The 18,536-nt window shown below is 35.2% G+C and overlaps 2 protein-coding genes across 2 annotated transcripts in view; one reads left to right on the top strand and one right to left on the bottom strand.

The window, feature by feature from the left end:
* B4GALT6 (beta-1,4-galactosyltransferase 6) overlaps positions 1-9,493 on the top strand; it is a 31,131-nt gene extending 21,638 nt beyond the window's left edge. Inside the window, exons 5-9 of the mRNA XM_002196317.7 lie at positions 325-441; positions 1,259-1,446; positions 3,588-3,710; positions 4,539-4,640; positions 5,896-9,493. Of these exons, the coding sequence (XP_002196353.1) occupies positions 325-441; positions 1,259-1,446; positions 3,588-3,710; positions 4,539-4,640; positions 5,896-6,043 (678 nt within the window). The 3' untranslated portion in view covers positions 6,044-9,493. The remainder of the gene's footprint in view (positions 1-324; positions 442-1,258; positions 1,447-3,587; positions 3,711-4,538; positions 4,641-5,895) is intronic.
* Positions 9,494-10,302: 809 nt separating this feature from the next.
* On the bottom strand, positions 10,303-16,934 carry LOC100226992 (transthyretin). The gene is made up of 4 exons (XM_002195977.7): positions 16,786-16,934; positions 14,973-15,103; positions 12,281-12,416; positions 10,303-10,624 (listed from the first exon to the last, which is right to left on the bottom strand). The coding sequence occupies exons 1-4, from the start codon at positions 16,852-16,854 to the stop codon at positions 10,517-10,519; spliced, it is 444 nt and encodes a 147-aa protein (XP_002196013.6). The 5' UTR covers positions 16,855-16,934; the 3' UTR covers positions 10,303-10,516.
* Positions 16,935-18,536: the final 1,602 nt, after the last annotated feature.

Genomic DNA, 18,536 nt, shown 5'->3' with positions numbered 1-18,536 from the left:
TTCATCGTATGGATGCAAATCTGTCCTATGAGTCTGTTGCTTGAAGTATAACTAGAAGTAAGTGAACATAAAAGGAAAATCTTATTTACATTTTACTCACAATTTTTTCTTAATTATTTGAGCTAATTTTCAGCACACTTTCCTAGGGGGAGCCAACATGTAAAACACTGAGCCAATTTAAATGTAAAAGTTGAAAAGCCACAGGAAACATGATCTGTATCAAAAAATAAAAATTTTAAAATGCTGATATAATAGCATTAGGTTTGTTAGGTTAATAGCATTAGGTTAAACCTATTAGCATAGGTTGTGTTTTTTTTCCTGAAGGTGGCTATCCTTATTCCTTTTCGGAATCGTCACGAGCATCTCCCAATTTTTTTCCGTCATCTGATACCTATGTTGCAGAAGCAGCGGCTGGAATTTGCCTTCTATGTTGTCGAACAGGTAACAGCATGTACTTGAAAAGTGACTTTCAAGTTTCCTTACTGAAAGGGATTTGATATTCTTAGCAAGATTTGGATGAATCCAGAATTTAAAAATTGTTACTCTACTCTTCTACTCCTTTAAAGGAAAAAGGAAAGGTCTGTTTCCATTCTTCAGCTAGAGCAGTGGCCAGATACATGATGCTTTTCTTCAAATATAGGCGGATATTTTGTAGGTAATGAGATGGCCTCTAAGAGTCTATTGTAGTTGTAAGTTTTCAAGGCAAAAAAGTAGGTCAGAAGCAGCGTTCCTCAGGTCTTAGTTCCAGGGCTTTACATGCAGTGGATGCAGGAACCGAATGCACCATCAGCAAGTTCCTGATGATATCCAGCTGGGAGGTTGTCTTTGACTTTTAAAGGATGGGATGCCTTGCAGAGGGTTCTAGATAAATTGGAGCACTGGGCAATGATTAATGGGATGAAATGTAGTAAGTCAAAATGTTTGCCTCTGCACCTAGGATGGAGTAAAGCCAGGCACAAGTGTAAAACTGGGAGAGAAGTGCTTGGAGAGCAGCCCTGCACAAAGGGATCTGGGGGTGCTGTTTGGCAGCAGGGGCCAGGCTCACTCCTGGCTCACAGGAGTCACAATGTGTGCCCTGGCAGCCAGGAGGGCAAACCCCATCCTTGGGTGCAGCCAACCCACTATGAGCTGCCTGTCAAAAGAGGCATCATTATCAATTTTTTATGTGTGTGTGTGTGTTAAAGTATGTTTTTATCATAGTATGGAAATTTCAGTTTCCTCTTATTTTTACAATGTCTCCTTTGTTTTCTGTATGAAGACAGGTACACAACCTTTTAATCGTGCAATGCTCTTTAATGTTGGCTTCAAAGAGGCTATGAAGGATGCTGTCTGGGACTGCATAATATTCCATGATGTGGATCACTTACCTGAAAATGACAGAAATTACTATGGATGTGGAGAAATGCCACGCCATTTTGCAGCAAAGCTGGACAAGTACATGTACATGTAAGTAAATAGTTTTATTCACATTATTTCCTAAATACTCAGAAATATTTAAAAGTATTAATTTTGTGACACTATATATATGTAGTAGGTGAAAACAACAAAGCACCCTCCTACTATGCTATTTACAGAGATGAATAGTTAATAAATATTTTAATTTAATTTCTACATTTGATGTGTTACTAATTAAAAGATATTATTTATGATTTTCAATGTTGAGCTTGCTGCAGTGAGGCTGATCTCAAAAAAAGAAGGCTTTGTATGTCAAGGAGGAAAATCTTACCTAACTTAATAGAAATGTTTTCTGAGTACATAAACACTTGTGCTGGCTTTTACAAAAGAAAAGCCAGTCTTTATTTTCTGATAAATGTGCACTTTTATTTCTGTTTCGTACTGCTTTTTCAACTAGAGATTTCTTACTGCTAGAGCATTTTGTATATTGTCTCTCAGTCTCTATTGATATTTGGTGAATGTAGTGGGACCTGCAGTCTTCTTACCTCTTTCTCTTCTGTCAGTTTACATTAATGATGTGTCACTTGCTTCTTAACACTCTTCTATCTCATGACATTCTTGGAATCACTTCAAAGAAAGCGGTAGCTTATTGCTTGCTACATGTAAGTGTTTGCTGTCCTGAACTTTATTTGTGAAATTAATCAACTTGACAACCTGGTCAATTAACAGATGAAAAGCAATGCCTTGAAACCATGGCTCTGTGCCTGGACTTCAGGTTGTCAACCAATCAGCAGTTAAATGTTTAAAGATTTCATGTGTGTTTAAAAATAAATAAATTAGCACCTATGAATAAATAAGAGATTTCATCCATCTTTGTACTTATAAAGCACTTAAAGCATTTATATAATGTCTAAGGTAAGTATTTACAAAATCGATAAATTTTGTATAAACAAAACCAGATTTATAAAATAAAAAAATAAACAAACCTCAAAAGGTCCCATTAACTGTCATATTCCAGTTCATTTTGGTTTTGGTTGGTGGTTCATTTTGGGTTTGGCAATGGTTTTTTGTTGGTTATTTTGGAGATATGTATGTGGGGTTTTTTGAGAGACAGGAGAGGGGTTAAAACACCTGCTGTTTCAGTTACATGTTGAAAGGCAAATATAATTGCAACATTCTCCACGTGCTATTAAGATTTGGTTGAATCCTGTGTTTCCACAGAGATCAGAAATTACATGATTGTCTATTTCTATTTTCTTTCCCCTCGCATTCTGGAGTTGTTCAGTGTGGCAATTGTGTCCTAAGCAATGGGAAATCTTTTTGTAGATGGTCTTAACTCCTTAAAGATTCGTTCCAGATTTGGAAGGGTCTCCTGAGAGACTTCTGTTTTATGAAGTTGTGTACTGTACTGTAGCAGCTGCTGGGTTAAGGATGCAAGTTAATATTGATGGAAGTAAATATAGATACTTAAATGTTTTAATTTTTTTTTATATTGACAGTGTCTGGAGGACTGGAAATTACATTGTCTGGGGCATAGTATGTTATATGGATAGGCTGTTCATGTTGGTCAATTGCTTATTTCTTAATTATATGTGTTAGCAAAAGCTGTTGCATACTGACAGGAAAGCCTGTAGATCCATTTGATTCAAAAGTTTATCTTATAAAAACTGGAATTTTTTTTTTTTTTAAATCAGCATGCCATTCACTGTTAATATGTACTGTTAAACTGTTTCTCTCAAGTTTTAACAGTTCTGTAGAATATAGTAATAAATTAAAGTTATTTAATTGATGCATTACTGATTTGTAGTTTTTTGGTTGATTAGAGAGGTTTTTTCAGTTGAATAGTGTCAAGATAAATAGTTTGAGGTCTTCACATAACACTTCAGCTGTGGGTCTAAATCAGCCATCTGAAACACTTGGTATACTTTTGTTTCATATGTGTGGTACTACTTGCAGCTACATTTAGGAGCACCTTTTATGCAAGTAAGACGCTGTATTGCAAACCTTTTGTTCAGGTTGATATATGTTACTCAATGCTGGCAATCTGTGAATCAGTTTCCTTTAGTGAATACATTCAGCCTCTGATCATGTCCTTAGCTTGGGGCTCTTGTTTTTTTGGAAAGGTATTGTTCAAAGAGAGGGCTGCCTATGAATATTCAACTAACAACATAGAATTTGTCTTTTGTTTCCAGCCTTCCATACAATGAGTTCTTCGGTGGTGTAAGTGGCCTGACAGTGGAACAGTTCAAGAAGATCAATGGTTTTCCAAATGCCTTTTGGGGATGGGGTGGAGAAGATGATGATCTCTGGAACAGGTGAGCTTGGAGTGCTTTAGGTCTCTCTGTACCATCCACTCTTTGAGACCAATTAGGTGCTTTTTGTTCTGTCACTTGTTATAATTTTGTAATTAGTTTTAAATGGACAAATTCTGCAGAGTTTGCTTCAGAAATATCAGAATATACCATTTGAAGGAGTAAGTATTATGTTCTTTTTTCTTGGCCTGGGGACAACTAGTAGGATTTTAAGAGCTAGGTCTTGTAACAGAAGGTATAACAACAGCTAACCATACTAAGCATATTGCATCACTCTTACTGCTAGCATTATGAAATACCATCCCACAGACATGTAGTGTAAGCATGAGTTTCATATCTTAGGAGCAGTGTTTGAGAGAGAGGTTAATTTGTGAATATATTTATAGTCCCAGACTGGACAACAGACAGCCCTGCTCATGGCATTACCAACTGCTCAGTGAATGAGTCTAAGCTGTTCTAACTGAACTGTTGAAAATGTCTGCATGAGTTTATAGATAAAGATGAGCTTGTCATCTTAAAAAAAAAAAAAAAGAGTAAACTCATCTTTTAAGGATGAGTTTGCTTTTATACTTTTTTCTTGCTATTTTCATGCTTTTATGCTGGAACAAGCAAGAAATATTAAATATGAAATTATTATTATTATTTTGCACTTAGTTTTACCAGCTTTTTTAGTTGTTGGGTTTGGAATGTTGCAGTTATTTTAGGAAGGGAATGTCAGTGAACATAAAGACTTACTTTAAAATATTTGATGTGTATTTTTCACTTTTGCTGTACCTTGTATGACAAGTTGTAAGAAGATGCTTTTGCAAATGTTCATGTGTTATACTGCAGAGTTCAATATGCTGGATATAATGTAACAAGACCAGAAGGCGATTTAGGGAAGTACAAATCCATTCCTCATCATCACAGAGGTGAAGTCCAGTTTTTAGGACGGTAAGAAAAACAGAGAAATATTCAAATACTACAGATAAAGATTTAGATTTTTTTTCTTGTATCCACTCATATGAATAAACAGTTAGTTCTTATCAGTGTTATTTCCTCTTTGGTGCTAAAATTTATATTTTCTTAAACATGTTATATTTGCTGTTGAGATATTTTTTGTTTAACCATTAGAGTGACTAAATTTGCATGTCAGAAGATACTATCATCATAACCTTTGATCCATAATATTGTTGTTCCATAATAGTTTGGGCATTAGTGCTGGCAGGGCTCCATTAGTTAGCTATTTTGGGTATTTTGCAAAAGGAAGCAGTGCAGCTAGGGCAAAGGACTCCTGCATGAAAACTGACTTTAAAACTTCTCAAGGATTGCTTTCTTCCCTCATATTTCATTCTTTTCTGAGATACAGATCTTCTCATTTCCTGCATACATTGATTTAAATCTTTTATTTTGGGGTTCTTTTCTTTTGCTACAAACATACAAAACACTTAAACTGGCCAGTAGGTTCTGGCTGCCCTGGAATGGAATAGAAACCAGAATGCAGCAGATGAGCTACACATAAAATTTAGAAGGTGAAGCACAAAATAAAGGGTTTATGATATGTGTTTTCAGGTAACTAGAAATACTCCTCAATTCTGTCATCAATGGATGTTGTTTTCTGGGAACATATATTTTCTCTTTTATTCACAGTTTTGAATTATGAATAAAATTATAGACGTGTACAGTAGAGATTAGTCAATCTGTTATAGGAAACTAAAAAAAATATATATATGGATAATCTGGGGGAGGGGAACTTTAACCTCAAATTTAGATGTTTGCAAATGCAGGAGTCTCAAGAGTGAAACGAAAATAATTTCAGACATTTTAATGTATAATGAAGAATCGTTAAGATTCCTAAATCTTCCATGAACTCCTTAGTTGAGTTTTATAGCAAAAGAACATGAAGAAATTGAATAATCTTTAAAAAATCTACTTAGTTTGTGACCACAAAATGTTTACATATTGAATGCTTCCTCTGTTATTTAGTCTTCATGTTAACTTGTATATGTGACCATAAAATTTAACTGTATTAAAAAGCTTGCTTTTAAACATAAGGTAGGTTATTTGGTAATTTCAAGGGCCTGAAAAGTGGTTTCAGAATTTAAGGTATATTTAAAAATTAAATAACTGTCACAGTATCATGTTTAACATCAACTGAATTGTTTCTTGCAAATCTTTCTCATGTCTCTTCTCCCAACTCCTTCTGCAGGTACAAACTTCTGAGGTATTCCAGAGAACGTCAGTATATTGATGGGTTGAACAATTTAGTATATACTCCTAAAATAATTGTCAGTAGATTGTATAAAAATATAACTGTTAATCTCCTACCAGAACTTGCTCCTGTTAGAGACTATTGATGGAAGTGGAATGGCAAGATATCCTACCAGAATAAACTTTTAACACTGGAAGCTACTGATAAACACTGTAAAACAAAACAAAACCAACAAACAACAGCTTAGAATTAGAATTATATGTTTTTTGACCAACTGATGATGCATATTTGGGATGAGAAGTGATTGTATGTACCATGCATTTAGATCTGAAAGAAAAGCCAGCAGCTACTACTCAGATGTTTACAGCATGAGACTACTGTTCAAGCCTTCATTCTTCACACTCTCTCTTAACTACTCAACTAAATAAACTGCAGAAAACAGACTTGTAGCTTCTCTGGAAGTAAGGACAGAGGCCTCTTCCAGGAATTTTTTTATACTTAAACTGCCCCTCCTCATATTTAAATGAATGCTTTTGTTTCTTTTTAAAATGTGTTTTGTAAATATGTGATGTAAATCAATGTGTGTACATTGCTTTTCAGTTGTTCAATATTTTATGCTTCAGTATGTATTTGAGTGTGTTCTTGTTTGAATTCTATAGGAATGTTTTTATTAGCATGAAAGAACAAGTGTAAAATGTAAGTATGCTTATAAAAAGGTTATACCTTATGTGAAATGAAGGAAATATTAATTGTTGGCCAGCTATGACTGTAAACTGTTATACTAGTTTTGAGCTCTAGGCCTTCTGCATATCTATTTAGAAAAATCAAATTCTTATATGAACCTGCTAGAAAAAAAGCTTTTGATTTTATTTATTGCCAGCAAAATTGTATGATACCCTGCCTGCCATCTGAATCGTATTTATATGCATATTGCATGTGTATTACAGAAAATCTTGCAGTTGTTGCATATTATGATCTACAGGAACTCTTAACTGTTTCCAAGTGTGCCACTAGTGTCAATGTCAGGGATTTTAATGCCTAAAACAATGTGTCTGGGTGCATACAGTATTTTGGTATTGCTCTTTTTTTTGTTTGGTTGTTTTTTTTTAAATTCTAGTAAACAGCACTTTTATTCCTCCAAAATCAGAAGAGCCAAAAATGTGTCTTCATTGGAAGAATATTAAAGTTAGATTTTTAAGAGAGTAATAAAACATAATTCTGATAGTTCAAATGTTTGCAGTGTGGGATTCTCAGAAGCACGGTGTTGGTCACACTGTTCTGCTGATGAGGATGGTGATGACATAAGCAGAACAGAAAGCAGGCCAATCTCAAGGGCTTTTAAAAATCCCACTCGTAATATATTATTCAATATAGCTATTTAAGGGCCTATTCTGGTAGAGTGCTGAGTGCTTCTATGATGCACTGAGGATCCTCAAGTCAATGACTGTCAATGAGATTGAGGTTGCACAGTCCCGCTAAGGATTGGTCCTGTCTATTTCTCTATTTTTAATAGGTGTTAAATGTATGAGTAACTAGCCTCTTTCCTTATCTTATTTTCTCTTTGCTTGTAATGTTATGCTACCTAAAAGTATCCCACTGCTAAGCATTATTATCTTTCCTAATATTTTTTTACATCCCTTGTTAATACAAAGGAAAAGGACCAGGTCATTTATTTTCTATGTTAATGCAAATATAGTGACCAAGATATACTAAACTGTTTTGTTTGTCACAGTTACTCAACTCTTTAGGAACCAAAGACTGACTTCTGCTCCCATAAAGAATGGAAAGCAGTATATATAATAAGGATTGTTTATCCAGAGTGTTCTGTAAGAGTGTTGACGAAGAATCCTAACTTTAAGTCATTGCTATATGTTGGTTTCCTGAATTGCTGCCACAGATGGTGTGGTGCTTTATATATTTTAAGTTTGTTTGCCATAAACACTTTTTATTTCTTTGGCATCCCAGCAGCAAATTTTGCCCTTATCCATCCTTCAGTAATGTTATGAGCTTAGTTACAGGCATCCCAAATATTTTGTAGAAATATTATTATTTAATTTAGTAGTTGAGAACAATTGTAAGAGATATTTTATACCATACTGGAATTACCTTAATATATACCAGTTAATCTAATATACTATAAGAATGATGTAATACAATTAAAATAACTAAAAGCATAAAGTGAAGAAAACATCCTTCAAAAGCATGCTTAAGTGGTTTACTCTCCTCCTGATAGATTTTTCTATAACTGGGTGTATAGAACGTTCTGAAGCATATGGAGACAGGCGAGATAATACACTGTATGAACAATTATATCTTCAAAATAAAATTAGTCTTATTTCACAGAAGACTAATACAGTTCTTTAAGAGGAGTTGAATAATTTTTTAAATCCTTCATGTAATTTTGAAGTGATTTCTGGTTTTCAGTACAGGTTTACCTACAATTTCACACCTGTGATTATGAAACATTCTTTAGTACCAAAGGTCTGTACTATTTTCTGAAGCATGCTTTTGTTCCCATTTCTTAGGCATTCTGTGAAATTTATGTGCAATTAAAAAAAATCTAATGCGTATATATGTATATATACTTACATATATACATACTATATTACACATATGCTGTGGCTGAACTAATATAACTTTACAGCTTTAAGTGATTGATCATGTATGGTCCTAGAAAAATGTGAATTACACCAGTATGTGAATGGATTGTGACATATAGCTGAGTTCTTAAAAAGTTTGCATTTTGGTGCCCCAATATGATGGATGCTGAATTATGAATTGTTGACCAACACTCTTCTCTAAATACCTTTTATCACTTTGTTGGGAAGTTTTAGAAGTTGCCATCTTAAATTACATCAAAATAGTATTTGCATACTACCTGTTTGAACTCAGCACTCTTCTGTAGTGAATTTTAACATAGACAGTGCCTTCAAACAAAATAAATACGATGCAGAACTAAGAGTTGTGCACATTCCTTTTGATAATTTCATGATTCTTGAAACATGTAGAGAGAAGCCAATCACATTGGCTTTTGTATTGCTGACAAGGCAAACAAGGGATATCTTCAAGGAGTGAACATGGAGGGAGAAGAAGAAGAGAGTATCTTACAAGATTCTGAAGGTCTTGCAAATTAGCAAGTAAGAACATTACAGAAATTTCAAGAGTAGAATCTGATTAATATTTTAAGATACTCTCAAGCCCATTTTCTATATTTCAAATTTAATTAGAAGAGTATGAAATATAAAGTCAATTTTGCAAAAAGACAGTGCATTGAAAAGTAATTGCAAAATATTCTTTTTCTTGGATCTTGCCATTCTATTTTTCTATTGTTATGTTTACTAATTGTTGTAGTGGGTTACTAATGAGCCAACTGTTTAAAAAAATTAAAAAGATCCATTGCATATCTGCAAGCAGAAGTGTACTTAAGATTATTTTATTTGTAGAGGTATGTAAGATAGGCTTAATGAAAAAATGCACTGAAACAAATGCTGGGAATTTCCTGTGTACTATCATAGTTTTGGGTTTTTTTGTTGTTCATGAAAATGTTTGTACTTTTTTATCATTGTCTTTTATGAAATATAATGTTCTAAAGATTGTGTTGGTTTGTTTATTCTGAGATTCTGTGGAAAAGATATTATCTTTGTGGTTTGTTTCTAGACAAAATCCTCATTTTTCTAGTGCTCAGTACCCCAAAGTGACAGCAAAAAGAAAGGACACACTTGTTCAAATTCATCAGGTTAGGCTGTGATGGGATCAAGCCTTAGGGTAGCAGGGTGTTTTCTCTTTTTTTGTATTTACAGGCCTTCAGCTTTTGGTTTTGTTAGGCTAAGTGGCTCAGACTTTTTGCATACTTTTCCAAGACAGGGTTACTATTCTGTTGAATCCTCTAGTGGTTCTTCCCTATATAGGAATTACTAGAATGGGAATAGAAAGATTCATCCATATTTCTGCTGGCATTAAATAGGAAACTGATTTTCTCAGGATTCATCAGGTATCCTTATTTTTATTTGCATTTTACAGCTATTATGAAAATGTCTGATGGTTTGAGGTATGCAAGTAATTCTGGGGAGTACTTTAATTTGGGACAATATTTGCAAAATTTTCTGCAAATACATGATTCTGTGGGGCCCTGGGTAAATAATCCCATGTGACTTCATCTGTTGTGGGCTTCATTAAAAAAACATATTGGATGGTAGTGGTGGATTGCATTTTCTATCTGCCTGCTTTTTGTTAGACACCTTTCTTAGATGTTTTATTCAAGTCCTTTGCAAGAAGAAATTTACTTTATCAACTTCATGGAAGATTGGCTTATTCTCAGAGCCCCCATAATGGAATTTCAATACATTTTTTCCTGAGGTTAATGTGTTTTTTTGAATCCTAAACTTTTACTCAGAAGGGCAATACTGACAATACAGAAATGCAGAATACTTTTATTCAAAAGAGTATTTGAAAACAAAGCCAATACATTTTCTTCCTAAACTTAACAAAGTGAATAAAAAACCAACTGTTAATGATTTGCTATGAAATATAAAGCTCTTGATACATTCAGCTGCTAGGTTCTTATCATTTATGGAAATTTTAATTTACACAACTGAATTTTCATGCCTAATGTCAGCTTCTATTCCACTGGCTCACTAACTACTGCTGTGGTTGAGTAAGAGAAGGGACTGAGGACAACAGCAATCTTGTAATGCCGATTACCAGCATCATTAGCTGTGAACACCACCTGGAAAAAGAAAAAACGAATACAAGACAAAATGAGAAGTGATCTCTACATAAAAGCCTAGATGGAAACATTTTGATAATTGTATGGAACTTCACATGAAACTTCAGAAATATTCTCACTCTGAAGTGTGACTGCTTGTAACACAGTTTTTCTGCTGGCTAAATACCCTTTATTAAATGTACAAATGTCACATTATTTAAGACTTTATTAAATTTATTTATTATCCAAATTGGCATTTCCTTGTTAGTACTCATAAATAGCAAGACTTTTTTGTTTCATTATGAAGGTCTTCTATGAACCCCATTTATTTTCTTTATTTAAAAAGAAAAGAAAAGCTAGCCCCTTCTTTCAAGTGTTGGAATGCTTTTGTTGCTCTTACCATGTTCTGTACTTCAAGGAACAGAATTAAACAGCGCTACACTAGCTATCATTAGGCCAGATTGTAAAACAATGAGTTTCTTTAGTTCTGATTCAAAATCTGGTAGTTAGAGAGGGATTGCATTAGTTATTTGGCCACAGCATGATAATAACCTTATATATGAATGATTTATCACAGCCCTATTAACATCTCCCTGACCAGCACATCCTGTCCTTTGATTTCTCTCTCCACATTATACATTATTTTGTATTGTGAGATGAGCGGTGTCAGCTTTTAAAATAGACAGTTTAATAGCATTCTGTGATGCACAGCTTGTGCTCCTTTCAACATTAATAAAAAAGATGAATATTAAACAACCAGTGAACTGAGCAAAATGTGTTCCCTACTGAGGCTTATTTTTAAGAAAGAAGGCTCTTGCACCGTAGATTAAATTAATTTCCAGTCAACAATTATATTGATATACAATCAATTTTCTTGCATCCTGTAAATCTTCCCTTTTTTATTTCAGTTCCAACAGAAGGCAAAGCCATTAACCTTCATTGTTGTTTAGTATAAGAAGGTCATCTTTCATTTGTTTCAGGAAGAAAAACAATTTAATCCAGGTGTTTGCCACCTTTTCTTCATGGAGATAAGGAACAGCTAAGCAGATCTATCACAATTTAACAAACAACAAACACAGAGCTGCTGCTACTGAAAGGTTATATGCTGTTGAGGGGAAGAAGACAGTCCCCAAATCCTTCAGCAGTACCTGATTTGGAACACGTTTCTCTAACCAGTTTATTTGTCCCAAGCAAATTAAAGAGGCATGTTGTACATTTTTTTTCAGTTGTAAACTGGAGCTCCAAGCATCCAGAACGTAGTACATACTTTTGTTTCTATAAAAATCTAAATTACAAACTTTGTCTGTAGCCATACGAATGTTGCCTCCAAAATACAGATCAGTGCTTTTCAGGGGACTTCACAGAGTACTCCACTTGTTGTCTCTCTGATACTTAGAGTAATTACGAAAACAATCATGGATTTAAGTAGAGGTAGAAGGATTGAAAACCTCTCCATAAATAATGCATCTGGGAGGTCTGAGATTTGTGGGGTAGCTAGTAACTATGTTCTGTCATGACTGTTACTACAAAGATTTGAGACCGTGGATTTAAAGTGTTAATATGAAAGTATTTTAAAGTGAATATTAAATTCAACATTTGCAATTAGTAACTGAAGTCTACACATATTAAATATCTTTATTCTTTGCAACTGAAGTAGAGGAAAAAAGGAATACTCACATCAGCATGGTGGTAGAAGGGATTCAAGCCCAGACTCTTCCAGTAAGAGGCTGTATCAAACTCAAGCTTGTATAACCCTGCTACAAATTGTTCTTTAGTTGTAAGCTCTGGGAGGCCTCCTTTGTCATTGGTTTGTCTGTGTAATGGTAGAAGAACACACTTTTATAGTTTGGTTAAAAGCCTGAGAAAGATGCAGATTTTAGCAATTGAACTTGAGTAGTGTGTGGCTTAAGTAATAGGATGAATACTTCTATTGATCTGGAATGGCTTATGTCCATCTGTATTATGAATGCCTCAGAGCTTATCTTGGCATTTATTACTTCCACAGTGAGCGCAGCAGATGGCTGCCTGCCATCTCACTAACTCTGCATTGTTTGGGGGCAAGCCAAAAACTGGCATTATTGTTCATAGACTCTTGGCAGAATCTTCAGTTAAACGAACCCACTCAGAGGGAAAACTTCACCACTGCTGTAAGCAACGTGGAAGCTCTATGATGCACTTGCTGTGCAACTAAGTAGGGTCAACTGTCCTGATTTTTCCATGGGTCTCTTTCTTATTTGAATGTATTGAGTTGTTTTGTCGGTGTAAATATTTTTTACAGATGGCTATTAGAAATTCAAGGTCTGCTGGTTGAAATGACCATAAGTCAGCTAGCAGTGTAGCCTCATGGAATTCCTTGTGGTTTGTATTGGCCTCAACAAACAGGCAGTTTTATTTGATTTGAAGATACTTATCAGTGTTATCTAAAGCCCTAGTACTGGTTTGAAACCATACATCTTTGAATACCAACCCATTTAGGGGTCCAGAAACAATATTGAATGCTGTCTCTCAGACATGTCCCTTTTTTGAAACACCTTTCTGTGAAAGAAATTATGTAATACTAGGGGTTTTTCATATAAGGTAGTTTATCCACAAATAACAGAGTTGCCAGTGCCCAATTTTGGTATGTAAAGATCGCTGTCTTTTGTTCTAGCTGCCAATTTTTTGCTGAGCATATCTTATTCAAATTGCATGCAGAGAAAAATTATGTCATTGTGCAGTGCATTACTTAGGACTTGGTTATTTTTTTTTTCATATAGCTTAGAAAATAAGGTATAGAATACCATTTATATCTCTCAAGATGCTCTATAGTCAGTTATCAGAAATTTTATATCTCTTCAATTGTCTCTTTTTTTCTTTGTCATAGATTGATCATTGCTAGATAACTGGTCACTTCTCTAATAAGCTTTTTCAGATAATACCAAATGCATTAATTGAGAACATTTGTTACAGGACCTCTTGCTAACATTCAATTATTTACAAATTATCAAGCTGAGAGAGGCTGATTTACTATTAGCATGACTTTTGCTTACCTGGTTTCAAATGTTAAATGTGTTTTTAACACTTCAGTCAACATCCAGCTGCTATGAGTATCTTTATATAGAGTCTCTAAGCTCAGAAATGAAGATAAGTGAACTGAACACACTTACTGGAAAATTTCACGCATTTACAGTGATAGAATATGTGTGAAATTGTCTTCTCACTTGAGGGAGTGAGGCAATTTAAGCAGACAACATGAATAGATTGTTTTCCCCACATTGTACAAGGATGTGTGGCCTTCACTGTACCTGTATTTTTCAAGGACACATGAGAGCAGTGTTGCTTTTGCCAGCCCACTGCTCCATGTTGCCAAAGAGGCGTATGAACAGTTTCTGCAGAAATTTCTAGAAATACATCTAAGTCCGGGATTCCACAGTTGAAGTTCATGGGCTATGCCAGCTTACGTCCTTGAGAGCCCTTTCTCACTACTTTTTAAAGGTGTAATAGACTGCTTGCATCCCTGAAAAGGTCTCAGGTGAGACTTTGCAACTATCATGCGGAGCTTAGTGTGGAAGTGGAATATTGCTTGGTGAATAAAGAATACTCATTCTGTGTATCCCCTAAGAATTTTTCTAATTTAATTTCAGGCTGTCCTTTAAGTAAAAATTGCTTTTTATTTTTTTTTGTGTTAATATATACTGAACGTGAGGGCAATTAAAAAAAGTCATCTGCATCTTAAATTCTCAATTATGTTTTTCAAAAGACATGGCAATATTTATATATCTGAAGATTCTTTTTTATTATTTGAGGTATGGTTTCCTCTTTGTGGGGGAGAAGGTGAGGAAAGATTTATCCCCAAATTTTCTCCTTTTGGCTAAGTCCTTTATCCTGAAGAAAAGAAGGCTATCAAATATGATGTGGTATATGTTCAAAACAGTTTCTTTTTAAAACTGTGGTGTTGTGAGAATGAAAATCCATTTAGAAAGATGGAAAATGTCCAATAAAGCTAGGATTCTCGACAAGAGTCTTGGTTTTAAAATGTAAAAGTCCATCTGATACTTCTGGTAACAATGCAGCAGTTCATTGCTGGGTACTTAAAGGTAGTATAGACCTTTGCAATGAAACTGAAGAGAAGTGATGACCGAATTAAAGGATAGCTTAAAATACTTTCTTGCGTTCATGAGATTTATCAAGCATTATAAACCATTTTTTTTTTAGTTGAAACTACAGTACATTTAGAAGACAGTCTGCAGCAAGTTAATTCAATTGTAGTTATCTTTCCTCTCAGCAAAGCAGACATCTCACTTTAGAGAATGTGTAACTGCTCTTTCAGCTATTTGGCTTCTTCCTATTGCCTTTCCCATCTTTCACTCATTGTTTTAATGTGACTTACTTAGAATTTAACAGTTCCCAAGATCCATCTGCAGCTTCTTTATATAATTTAACTGCAACATTTGGAGCTGGACTTCCTCGGACAGAATCCACAACTTTTACGAAAAGAGGATGCTTGGCATCAAGAGGGTCCTGCGATAGGAAGAGAGAATTATTATGTTGCAAGAAGGGTAAGTGACATTGCATCATAAAACAGTAAGGAATATTATTCTTCATATCTACAATAGAAACCATATTTTCCACCAGAATCTTGCTGTGTACTGAGGAAACATAATTTGAAACTTTCTGGGGGCTGGATATGGTAGAGCCAGGAAGGAAGATTTCAGGAGCTGTTTGGCATGTAGCCATGTACACTAAGGAGGCACTGCAGCTGAGACCACATTTCTATTTTTTTCTTTGGCATGGTTTAGCTGCACATCATCTCCAGCATGAAGTTGTAACTAAATTGTGGCCTCAACAGGAAATAATTACATCACCAAAGGTAGCAGAAATGTTTAAATATCTGCCAACTCTTCCCCTGTATTTTGGACTGGCAATTTGAGCACAGCTTTCTGGCTTTGAGAGCCTCTGATACCTTGTTGCCATAGAGTTACCTCTGTGGCCACAGAGTTACAATTCTACTGTAAACATGATAAGACCACATACAGACTCTCTCCCAGACAGCATATTGAATCATATTTATCAACTCTAGCAGCTACACAAGGACAGGAGAGGAAAAAGTTCCTTCAAATACAGGATGGCTATAGTTTCATCCCAATATATTCAATACAAATAGTGATTATGGCCTGATGTTTTACCTTTTCAAAAACAGAGTTGAATCAGGGCTTTGATCTTACCTAATTCTGCAGATGAAGACTGAGAAAACAGAGCTTTGTAGAAGGTGCTAATCAGGGATGATCTCAAAATAGCAGTCACTGATATCCATTTAATCATCGTAAAAGCAGTTGTGATGTAGATGGTTAAAAATTGAGAGCCCTCTCTTTCATGCCTTCTTACATGTTCCATGGGTCAAGAACCCTGTCTGGTATCATACCAATGTATCAGCATGTATCTATACTGCCTGTATGCCCAGATTCCTCATGCTTCCTCTCTGGAATGCAGGGCTCCTCTCCGGTGGTACTCGTGAGGCCTTGGCAAGAAGGGCTGCACTGCCACTGCTGATTTTACACCCTGGGAACTCAATGCAAGTCTAATTCCTCAACAACATTAGCCAGGTATTATTTTCCCAAAGATCAGAGTTGAGAGGAAAAATAAGTAGTTAAGGAGAAAGAGACAAGGCTGTTGTAGGAGAATTTCAGGCTGAAGCACCTGAGTCTTTAGCTTGCTTTCCTGGGATAAATGAGCCCTCTGGAAGAAGAATCCTGGCTTTAGATCTGTTCTTTACTTACATGGGATTACGCTGTAGTGGGTAGAGCAGTAAGGCAGAAGTCTAGAGAAGGCCTTTCTCCAGCATGGGTTTTGCAACAGGAGATGAAATTCCTCATGACACAGCTTGTTCATTATGTTATGAAGGCTCAAGGTTTTTTGTCTAGCAAATATGATAGCTTTTCCTTTCTTGTTTTACGTTGTTTTTCATGTAGTTGCCATGTCTAATGGCAAGTGCTACTTCTCTACCCATAAAGTCCTCTCACTTAGAGAAGGAGAAAGAAGGACCAGAAAAGAGCAGCAGCAGAGAAGTACAGTCAGTACATACTGTAAAATCAAAATTAGAATTAAAAAAATAGAATATTCTATTGCTTACACAAAGTTAAAAACAGTAAAAGAAAAAAAATGTGACTGCATCAGTAGAAGGACTTCAGTTCTGAGACACTTACCAATGGTGAAGCTTCGGAGCAAAGTACCAGGCTGACTAAGAAAACCAGAAATACAGAATGAAAAGCCATTTTGCCTGCCACTAGGAAGTCTGTGTCGGCAAGCAGAAAATGGTGGGACCTGTGATTTTTATATCAAGGCCTCTGAGATGAAGCTACTTATCAGAAAACCCCTATGACTTTCAACATGTAGATTCATACTATTTACTTAGTAAACAATGAGAAAATAAGTAACCTATACAAACATGAACCTTGTCTGTGAAAAGAAGTATTTTCTATCCTTGTCTGTGGAAATATTGTGAACGTTGCCTAGTTCAACTACTGTGTCAATTATCTTGGAAGAAATGTCTATTCTGTATTTTTCTCTTTTTATTGAGGAATAATGTTGTACTGACCTCATATAACTGAGAGAAATGCAAATTTTATGTCAACGCAGCAATTTCAGTGAAAAATTCTCTGTGGTTATGGCTTGGTTTAACTGAGTCACCCATGTTCATATATTAAGAGATTTCTCTCTGTGTCAGTCTCCTCCCCAGCTCTAATAAAAGATAGGTGGATAATCTGTGGCCTACTTTTTTATCTTGCACATTCCCTAGGAAGAAAAATATATTGCTTTTGGTTTCCAGCATGGCATCAAGATACCTACACATCAACTTCTGAAGTACAATTTAACAGTATTTTAAGTTGTGTCTCTTGTCCCTCAGATTCAGTACAAGCTCAGGACTTTCCTCATATAACTACAAGTCAACTCCTACCAGAAGCATCATTGCTGCTGGTTCAATTGAGAGAAATGTGACTTCACGAAATTCAGTTTTGTATTTCTGATCTTTGGTCAGACATATGTACATACACTTTTTTACTAGGTTTATCCTCTCATCACAGGGATGACTACATGCAGAGTAGTTTTTTTCTCTTTGTTTTGTTGTTTTGGTGTGGTTTTTTTTTTTTTCCAAGTATATCTATATGAGCAAATTTAGGTCCTATTTTGAGGGCTTAGCATAACACACTTCAAATGAAACCTACCGGTTTTCAAGCTCCAGGAATATCAGGATCCCATGAATTCTTCATACTTTATGATGGATGCTGTTTTGAAACTGTTTGCACTGCTTGCAAGAGTTGTGTAACTATGCTAACATCTAGAAATCTGTGGAAAAGTAACCAGTGAAACGTTAATGGCAAGCTTTTGCAACTTGTGGATTCACTTGCCATGCTGTCATCCCAGCAGGCTCTGGGTATAAACTCCGAGGTCAGTGGCAAATGAGTGCTGCAGATTTCTGGCTGGCATGATTTCAGTTTCTTTCTCTCTAATTTATGTAATCCAGTTAAAACCAATTCCTCTCCTTCAGGATATTGTAAATTCAATAGGCCACGGGATAGAAATCAGCAACTTTATTTGAATCACTGTCACTCTAATCTTACCTTTTCCTGTTTCTAAAAATATGAAGAGAATATTAAGATGACGCTTGTCTTTTTGGATTTCTTTTTAATGATGGCTATAGATTTGACTTATTAGGGATTTAACTGGAATTCACCTATATAGGGTGTGCGATGTCAAATAATTACTTTAATCAAAGATGTTAAAAAAAGTGCTAATTGAAATTACTTCAGTACTTAGATTGATTGAGCAGCCAACTTTCCTCTTGAAACATCATGTTGAGTTTTACCTGAAGTTTTAAGTAAAGGTACACAGGTTTTAATTTTTTCAGCTCTCTGGACATACTTATTTCAATGGTTTGTGCATTGTTTGTTCTTCT

Source organism: Taeniopygia guttata, chromosome 2 (assembly GCF_048771995.1).
Source record: "Taeniopygia guttata chromosome 2, bTaeGut7.mat, whole genome shotgun sequence".
In the NCBI taxonomy this organism is placed as follows: domain Eukaryota; kingdom Metazoa; phylum Chordata; class Aves; order Passeriformes; family Estrildidae; genus Taeniopygia; species Taeniopygia guttata.
The sequence above is the reverse complement of the archived record's forward strand: the minus strand, read 5'-3'. Positions and strand labels throughout refer to the sequence as shown.